The sequence below is a fragment of the Leuciscus leuciscus genome (genome assembly GCF_965113295.1).
Source record: "Leuciscus leuciscus genome assembly, chromosome: 20".
NCBI lineage: Eukaryota > Metazoa > Chordata > Actinopteri > Cypriniformes > Leuciscidae > Leuciscus > Leuciscus leuciscus.
Window position 1 is genome coordinate 795001 of NC_138744.1, and position 9855 is coordinate 804855.

The window sequence follows — 9855 nt, forward strand, 5'->3', positions numbered from 1 at the left end:
TTCAAGAAAGAAGAAGAAACCCTTCCGGAGACACGAGTCGAGTCAGCAGATAAATCCTGCTCAAGACTTACTAATCTAAGAATTAATAATGCAGTGACATCAGCGGCTCCTTCAGTGTCCAGGAGATATGAGGGATTCTAGATCATAAACCCAAGCGGAGGACCGAGAGAGTAGATCAGTGTGTGTGTGTGTGTGTGTGTGTGTGTGTGTGTGTGTGTGTGTGTGTGTGTGTGTTCACTCTTACAGAGGTTATATATACATGACACCTGATCTAATCTGAGACACTCTAGACTGTAAACACTGAACACTACTGTAAATAACACAAACACTAGTGCCTGTCTTAACTCATAACTCATAGATAAGCACAGACGTACCTTTGACACCGAGAGCGCTTCACGTTTTCCCAGATGTTGACCCATGATCCTGAGGGAGAAAACACATGACCTCATCAATACATGTGGATATTAATACAAATATATCTTCAATTTATCAGCATATCCCAATCCCATATCCTAAACTTTCTGGGTTTATTTATTCCTCCAAAACTTTTCCAGGCCTGGACACTGACATTTTAATAATGTCATCATGACTTTTTCCAGGCCATACAAACCCTGTGATGTTTTGAATCCACTTTTTTCACGTGATGTATGACATTATTAGCACAGACGCGACACTGCTGTCGTGAACATGAGCGGCCAGAACACATCGAGTCTTCTGTTCTCAGGCAGAGCGTGTCGGAGTTCAAGCGGTGGTTGATCATGATTTGACTTTTCTAACTGTAGTTAGTGTGTAATGTTGCTGTCTCTAACTGTAGTTAGTGTGTAATGTTGCTGTCTCTAACTGTAGTTAGTGTGTAATGTTGCTGTCTCTAACTGTAGTTAGTGTGTAATGTTGCTGTCTCTAACTGTAGTTAGTGTGTAATGTTGCTGTCTCTAACTGTAGTTAGTGTGTAATGTTGCTGTCTCTAACTGTAGTTAGTGTGTAATGTTGTTTCTAACTGTAGTTAGTGTGTAATGTTGTTTCTAACAGTAGTTAGTGTGTAATGTTGCTGTCTCTAACTGTAGTTAGTGTGTAATGTTGCTGTCTCTAACTGTAGTTAGTGTGTAATGTTGCTGTCTCTAACTGTAGTTAGTGTGTAATGTTGCTGTCTCTAACTGTAGTTAGTGTGTAATGTTGCTGTCTCTAACTGTAGTTAGTGTGTAATGTTGCTGTCTCTAACTGTAGTTAGTGTGTGATGTTGCTGTCTCTAACTGTAGTTAGTGTGTGATGTTGCTGTCTCTAACTGTAGTTAGTGTGTGATGTTGCTGTCTCTAACTGTAGTTAGTGTGTAATGTTGCCGTGTCTAACTGTAGTTAGTGTGTAATGTTGCCGTGTCTAACTGTAGTTAGTGTGTAATGTTGCCGTGTCTAACTGTAGTTAGTGTGTAATGTTGTTGTCTCTAACTGTAGTTAGTGTGTGATGTTGCTGTCTCTAACTGTAGTTAGTGTGTGATGTTGCTGTCTCTAACTGTAGTTAGTGTGTAATGTTGCTGTCTCTAACTGTAGTTAGTGTGTAATGTTGCTGTCTCTAACTGTAGTTAGTGTGTGATGTTGCTGTCTCTAACTGTAGTTAGTGTGTGATGTTGTTTCTAACTGTAGTTAGTGTGTGATGTTGCTGTCTCTAACTGTAGTTAGTGTGTGATGTTGCTGTCTCTAACTGTAGTTAGTGTGTGATGTTGCTGTCTCTAACTGTAGTTAGTGTGTAATGTTGTTTCTAACTGTAGTTAGTGTGTAATGTTGTTTCTAACTGTAGTTAGTGTGTAATGTTGCTGTCTCTAACTGTAGTTAGTGTGTAATGTTGTCTCTAACTGTAGTTAGTGTGTAATGTTGCTGTCTCTAACTGTAGTTAGTGTGTGATGTTGCTGTCTCTAACTGTAGTTAGTGTGTGATGTTGCTGTCTCTAACTGTAGTTAGTGTGTGATGTTGCTGTCTCTAACTGTAGTTAGTGTGTAATGTTGTTTCTAACTGTAGTTAGTGTGTAATGTTGTTTCTAACTGTAGTTAGTGTGTAATGTTGCTGTGTCTAACTGTAGTTAGTGTGTAATGTTGCTGTGTCTAACTGTAGTTAGTGTGTAATGTTGCTGTCTCTAACTGTAGTTAGTGTGTAATGTTGCTGTGTCTAACTGTAGTTAGTGTGTAATGTTGTTTCTAACTGTAGTTAGTGTGTAATGTTGTTTCTAACTGTAGTTAGTGTGTAATGTTGTTTCTAACTGTAGTTAGTGTGTAATGTTGTTTCTAACTGTAGTTAGTGTGTAATGTTGTTTCTAACTGTAGTTAGTGTGTAATGTTGCTGTCTCTAACTGTAGTTAGTGTGTAATGTTGTTTCTAACTGTAGTTAGTGTGTAATGTTGTTTCTAACTGTAGTTAGTGTGTAATGTTGTTTCTAACTGTAGTTAGTGTGTAATGTTGTTTCTAACTGTAGTTAGTGTGTAATGTTGTTTCTAACTGTAGTTAGTGTGTAATGTTGCTGTCTCTAACTGTAGTTAGTGTGTAATGTTGCTGTCTCTAACTGTAGTTAGTGTGTAATGTTGTTTCTAACTGTAGTTAGTGTGTAATGTTGCTGTCTCTAACTGTAGTTAGTGTGTAATGTTGCTGTCTCTAACTGTAGTTAGTGTGTAATGTTGCTGTCTCTAACTGTAGTTAGTGTGTAATGTTGCTGTTTCTAACTGTAGTTAGTGTGTAATGTTGCTGTCTCTAGCTGTAGTTAGTGTGTAATGTTGCTGTCTCTAACTGTAGTTAGTGTGTAATGTTGTTTCTAACTGTAGTTAGTGTGTAATGTTGCTGTGTCTAACTGTAGTTAGTGTGTAATGTTGTCTCTAACTGTAGTTAGTGTGTAATGTTGCTGTCTCTAACTGTAGTTAGTGTGTGATGTTGCTGTCTCTAACTGTAGTTAGTGTGTAATGTTGCTGTCTCTAACTGTAGTTAGTGTGTAATGTTGCTGTGTCTAACTGTAGTTAGTGTGTAATGTTGTCTCTAACTGTAGTTAGTGTGTAATGTTGCTGTCTCTAACTGTAGTTAGTGTGTAATGTTGTCTCTAACTGTAGTTAGTGTGTAATGTTGCTGTCTCTAACTGTAGTTAGTGTGTAATGTTGTCTCTAACTGTAGTTAGTGTGTAATGTTGCTGTCTCTAACTGTAGTTAGTGTGTGATGTTGCTGTCTCTAACTGTAGTTAGTGTGTAATGTTGCTGTCTCTAACTGTAGTTAGTGTGTAATGTTGCTGTGTCTAACTGTAGTTAGTGTGTAATGTTGTTTCTAACTGTAGTTAGTGTGTAATGTTGCTGTCTCTAACTGTAGTTAGTGTGTAATGTTGCTGTCTCTAACTGTAGTTAGTGTGTAATGTTGTTTCTAACTGTAGTTAGTGTGTAATGTTGCTGTCTCTAACTGTAGTTAGTGTGTAATGTTGCTGTGTCTAACTGTAGTTAGTGTGTAATGTTGTTTCTAACTGTAGTTAGTGTGTAATGTTGCTGTCTCTAACTGTAGTTAGTGTGTAATGTTGCTGTCTCTAACTGTAGTTAGTGTGTAATGTTGCTGTCTCTAACTGTAGTTAGTGTGTAATGTTGCTGTCTCTAACTGTAGTTAGTGTGTAATGTTGTTTCTAACTGTAGTTAGTGTGTAATGTTGCTGTCTCTAACTGTAGTTAGTGTGTAATGCTGCTGTCTCTAACTGTAGTTAGTGTGTAATGTTGCTGTCTCTAACTGTAGTTAGTGTGTAATGTTGCTGTCTCTAACTGTAGTTAGTGTGTGATGTTGCCGTCTCTAACTGTAGTTAGTGTGTAATGTTGCTGTCTCTAACTGTAGTTAGTGTGTAATGTTGCTGTCTCTAGCTGTAGTTAGTGTGTAATGTTGCTGTCTCTAACTGTAGTTAGTGTGTAATGCTGCTGTCTCTAACTGTAGTTAGTGTGTAATGTTGCTGTCTCTAACTGTAGTTAGTGTGTAATGCTGCTGTCTCTAACTGTAGTTAGTGTGTAATGTTGTTTCTAACTGTAGTTAGTGTGTAATGTTGCTGTCTCTAACTGTAGTTAGTGTGTAATGTTGCTGTCTCTAACTGTAGTTAGTGTGTAATGTTGCTGTCTCTAACTGTAGTTAGTGTGTGATGTTGCCGTCTCTAACTGTAGTTAGTGTGTAATGTTGCTGTCTCTAACTGTAGTTAGTGTGTAATGTTGCTGTGTCTAACTGTAGTTAGTGTGTAATGTTGCTGTCTCTAGCTGTAGTTAGTGTGTAATGTTGCTGTCTCTAACTGTAGTTAGTGTGTAATGTTGCTGTCTCTAACTGTAGTTAGTGTGTGATGTTGCTGTCTCTAACTGTAGTTAGTGTGTAATGTTGCTGTCTCTAACTGTAGTTAGTGTGTAATGTTGCTGTCTCTAACTGTAGTTAGTGTGTAATGTTGCTGTCTCTAGCTGTAGTTAGTGTGTAATGTTGCTGTCTCTAGCTGTAGTTAGTGTGTAATGTTGCTGTCTCTAACTGTAGTTAGTGTGTAATGTTGTTTCTAACTGTAGTTAGTGTGTAATGTTGCTGTCTCTAACTGTAGTTAGTGTGTAATGTTGTTTCTAACTGTAGTTAGTGTGTAATGTTGCTGTCTCTAACTGTAGTTAGTGTGTAATGTTGTTTCTAACTGTAGTTAGTGTGTAATGTTGTTTCTAACTGTAGTTAGTGTGTAATGTTGCCGTGTCTAACTGTAGTTAGTGTGTAATGTTGCTGTCTCTAACTGTAGTTAGTGTGTAATGTTGCTGTCTCTAACTGTAGTTAGTGTGTAATGTTGCCGTGTCTAACTGTAGTTAGTGTGTAATGTTGCTGTCTCTAACTGTAGTTAGTGTGTAATGTTGCTGTCTCTAACTGTAGTTAGTGTGTAATGTTGCTGTCTCTAACTGTAGTTAGTGTGTAATGTTGCTGTCTCTAACTGTAGTTAGTGTGTAATGTTGCTGTTTGATCATAAACAACATCTGCAAAGTTACAACGCTCAAAGTTCAGAGCAAAGGGAGAGATTTGCTTTTACAGAAATCACTGTTTAAGGACTACAACAAACGGCTGGTAGAGACTACACCACATTCCTCCCGGGTTAGTGACATCACAAACCCTAGAATTTACATAAACCCCGCCCCCTGAACACGATTTATAGATTATCAAGACAGAATATGCTAATCAATGACTAGAAGATAACTACACATCAGCTGCATAAACTCATCAACTAACCGTTCAGAAATGTCCTGTTGCTTTGTCTGACTCCGGTTTGATCATAAAAGGCTTAAAGTTGTTTTAATTTTCGTGTGTGTGTGTGTGTGTGAGGTAAAAGCACAGGAGCTATTGTAGCTCCGCCCCCTGTGCCGGGAGCAGCAGCTCATTTGCATTTAAAGGGACAGACACAAAACAGTGCGTTTTTGCTCACCCTCAAAAAGTGACAACTTTAACATGCTATATAAAAATATCTGTGGGGTATTTAGAGCTAAAGCTTCACACACACACTCTGGGGACATCAGAGACTTATTCTACATCTTGTGAAAGGGCAATATACCACCGCTTTAATAACCAATGATCTTTGCAACGGAAGTGAATCAATCAAAACTAACTTTATCTGGACAATAACTTTATTCTAGATCTGCTGTAAAGCCTAACAATCTCTGTTACTGTAATCTCCTGTTATCTCTGTAAAGCTGCTGTGAGACAGTCAGTGTTGTTAAAGCGCTGTATAAATGAAGGAGACTTGACTGTGATATCCCACAATCCCCTGCTCTGCGTTCTGTGACCGTTGAGCGAGAGAATAAAGATGGCGTCTGAATGTGGCGGTGTGTAAATGTTGGTTTTTGACGAGTGTTTTCCACTGATATCCAGACATGACTCCTGTAGTAATCGCCTCACTATATCTGAAGCGCAATAGAAATACGAGCATGCAATGTCGTAAAAGTCACGGGAAAAAAGTAAAATACCAATAAATCACGTTATTGTACGTCGTGTGTGTGTTGCATGCAGGTCTGATGTTCCTCCTATCCATCAGGAGCAGTTTCCGTGCTTCTTTACCAGCTCTAGTAAGTGTTGTGTGTCAGCATGGTTGCCTAACTGATGGTTACAGAACCACAAAACTACACTTATTGGCTATTTTGTATATTTGTATATGACTGTGGTGCTCATACCTGGAGTGTATTAACAAAAACTAGTTTGGGACTGCTATTCAGAAGCTTATCCTCGTAGTGCCTACTGTTTATTCATCAGTATTAGGCATATTCTTACAATGTATTTGTATGTTAAGTAAAGGGGGACAGCACTGAGATCACTTCAGCAAACTCTATATTAAACCATGATCAGTGCATGAAGAGTATAATAAAGAGATGAAGATGAAGGGTAAAGTAGGAGAGGTGAGGATTCCCAGGATAACAAGAGCGTGTCAAAGCATGTAGAAACATGACAAACACACGAGGAATGTGCCGGAATGATGAGGTTTACTAACACTAATGTTATTAATGATGAGGTTTACTAACACTAATGTTATTAATGATGAGGTTTACTAACACTAATGTTATTAATGATGAGGTTTACTAACACTAATGTTATTAATGATGAGGTTTACTAACACTAATGTTATTAATGATGAGGTTTACTAACACTAATGTTATTAATGATGAGGTTTACTAACACTAATGTTATTAACGATGAGGTTTACTAACACTAATGTTATTAACGATGAGGTTTATAACACTAATGTTATTAATGATGAGGTTTATAACACTAATGTTATTAATGATGAGGTTTATAACACTAATGTTATTAATGATGAGGTTTACTAACACTAATGTTATTAATGATGAGGTTTACTAACACTAATGTTATTAATGATGAGGTTTACTAACACTAATGTTATTAATGATGAGGTTTATAACACTAATGTTATTAATGATGAGGTTTATAACACTAATGTTATTAATGATGAGGTTTATAACACTAATGTTATTAATGATGAGGTTTACTAACACTAATGTTATTAATGATGAGGTTTACTAACACTAATGTTATTAATGATGAGGTTTACTAACACTAATGTTATTAATGATGAGGTTTATAACACTAATGTTATTAATGATGAGGTTTACTAACACTAATGTTATTAATGATGAGGTTTATAACACTAATGTTATTAATGATGAGGTTTACTATATATATATATATATATATATATATATATATATATATATATATATATATACACACACACAGACACACACACACACACACACACACACACACACACACACAGGCATCTTCTGTAGCAGTTTCAGATGATCTAAGCACTTCAAATGTTAGAGTATTTCCCCCATGTGACGTCTGTACATTGTATTTTTGTACTATTTTTGGCCACACATTTACTGTTTTTTCCAAAATACTATGTAGTTTATTATTTCACTTGTTTGCACTCTTGAATTATCAGTAACTTAAATTGATATTCAGTATATTAAAGTTTAATGTTTTGATGCATAATAGGTGTTGGTAATAAAATAAAATTTTAATTTGCAATAATATTAACTGCATGCAATACTCTTTCTTATAAGTACTGACTAGTGCTGTTTAGAATAAATATATTGTTTAGTGTGTGTGTGTGTGTGTGTGTGTGTGTGTGTGTGTGTGTGTGTGTGTGTGTGTGTGTGTGTGTGTGTGTGTGTGTGTGTGTGTGTGTGTGTGTGTAATTCTGTTGTTTTTTTTCTGTTCTAGTCGTTTCAAGGTTTTTGTTCAGGTGAGTGTGTTACGGACCACCGCCAGAAGAGGGCGATATTTCACTAAAATAGAGCTGTTCGATTCCGAGTCGACTCCGATTCCTGACTCCCATCGTAGGAGTCTAAGGAACCGACTCCAGGAATCGACTCCATTTCAAAACAGCGCTGGGAACAAGAATACAGGCTTGCCTTCAGTTTCACTGAAGCTGTCATCTCTTATAAAAGCTGTTTGGACAGGTGAGTTCAAGATGCTAAAATAATACCTAAATATACAATAATGTACACGTACTAATGTGTTAAATCACGTTGGAAGGTTTTCTTTAAAATTACGATTAGTTTAATGACTATGAACAATGGAAAATATTAATAAAATATTCATTGTAATAAAACTTCGATGATACCAATAAGCTGGCATGAAGGTATGATGTGATTGGCTGTTGTTATTTTATTTATTTATTTATTTACGTGTGAAGTAAGCTGCATGAAAGAGTGTATCTGGTGTTTTCTGCGACAGCTCGAGAGTCGATTCCTGAACCGGAGTCGAGTCTAGGAATCGACTCTTCTGGACTCGGCTCTCGTCGGCAGGTGAGACACACACACGTACCCTCACCACGACGGAGTTGAGACACCGCCCGCATGTAGTTTCTTAACACTTCGCCCACACCAGTTTCCATCTGAACAAGAACCAAAACGCGGAAATCGGCCGTTCACAGTCTTGTTTCACACGAAATCTTATAGTGTCTTCAGTATTCTGCGATTATTCTGAATCTTTTTAAGTTGTGAAACATGAAAACACCTCACTCGACGGGGGAAAGCATGCCTTCCTGTTAGTAATCTGTCATTTGTTCCACAGGCAACACACAGTAATAACTAAAAAAAAAACCCGCTTCATCACGACAGCATCTGCGCACATCTGCTCGACGGGCACGCGCTTGAGCTTAGTTGATGAAACTGTGACATCGACACGATATTTGTGCCATAAATCGGGGCCTCTGGCTACACAAACACTCACTGTTCACGGGAATGAACCACTGAACTGAACACTGAGAAACAGTGGCATCATCATCATCATCATCATCATCATCACACCTGGCAGAAGAAGAAGAGTTGCAAAGGTGCAAACCATGACAGGTTACATGATAAACCACTCGTGACAGAAGTAAACACTGAACACAGATAGCGCTTCTTTCGGGCAAAGGCGACGGCTGTAAATAACATGTCGTGATTTGACGAACACACACACACACACACACACACACACACACGTACTTGTTTGCCCTAGCGCGTCCTCTCGATGTGTAGATTCGGGTTTCGGCTGCTCGCCTCAGCAGTTCAGCAAAAACATCCACATCGGCGCTAAACAGAAGGTCGTCTGGTGTGTAGTTCAGTTTCAGGAGCGTGTGTGTGTGTGTGTTTCGGGTGATGATCCACTCGCACTTCCTGATCTGTGTGTGTTCTTCAGCGGGTGGGGCGAGCAAACCTCACGAGTGTGTTTACTAGCTCTCTCTCTCTCTCCGTTCTGCTGTGTTCAGCTGCTAGTTATTGATATATTAATATAGCCTACAGCAGAAAACCTTCAGCGGTTTACAATCTAAAATATATATTTAAAAAAGATTATATATGATGTGCGCAAGAAACAATAGCCTACCTGTATTGTACTGTACTGTACTGTGTTGTATACAGTAGTACATACTGTAGTATATAATTTTTACCCATCATTATTGTTTTAAATTCATATGTGACTTGTTATCTTGAATCAAAATAATGATGGGATGTGGGGGTCAACCTGTCACTCACCTGAGATCTACCAATAGCAAACCACCACCCTCCAACCATCCAATCAATTCCCCACAGACACAATCAAGCCCCGCCCACATTAGTTCTTGTTCGAGAAGCGATTCACTCGCTGGTTTCACTCACACGGATATACGCCACAATTGAGAAGAAACTTCCCTTTCATGCTTCATGCGATTGTTCTCAGTAGAGTACTCTCAGTTTAAGGAAGTCTGCTGAAACAAACATTATAGTACAAACTAGAGCAGTGCTGTGAACTGCCCCCGAACTCATAACAAAGCACGACATCACTGATTCTTGAGACACTTAACTGCTATTAGGCTTATGC

At 38.0% G+C, this 9855-nt stretch overlaps 1 protein-coding gene across 1 annotated transcript in view; it reads right to left on the minus strand.

The window, feature by feature from the left end:
- Positions 1 to 9193, minus strand: part of LOC309484501 (myelin basic protein-like) — a 28386-nt gene extending 19193 nt beyond the window's left edge. Inside the window, exons 1-2 of the mRNA XM_082150877.1 lie at positions 9003 to 9193; positions 375 to 423 (exon numbers count right to left, since the gene is read on the minus strand). Of these exons, the coding sequence (XP_082007003.1) occupies positions 375 to 419 (45 nt within the window). The 5' untranslated portion in view covers positions 420 to 423; positions 9003 to 9193. The remainder of the gene's footprint in view (positions 1 to 374; positions 424 to 9002) is intronic.
- Positions 9194 to 9855: the final 662 nt, after the last annotated feature.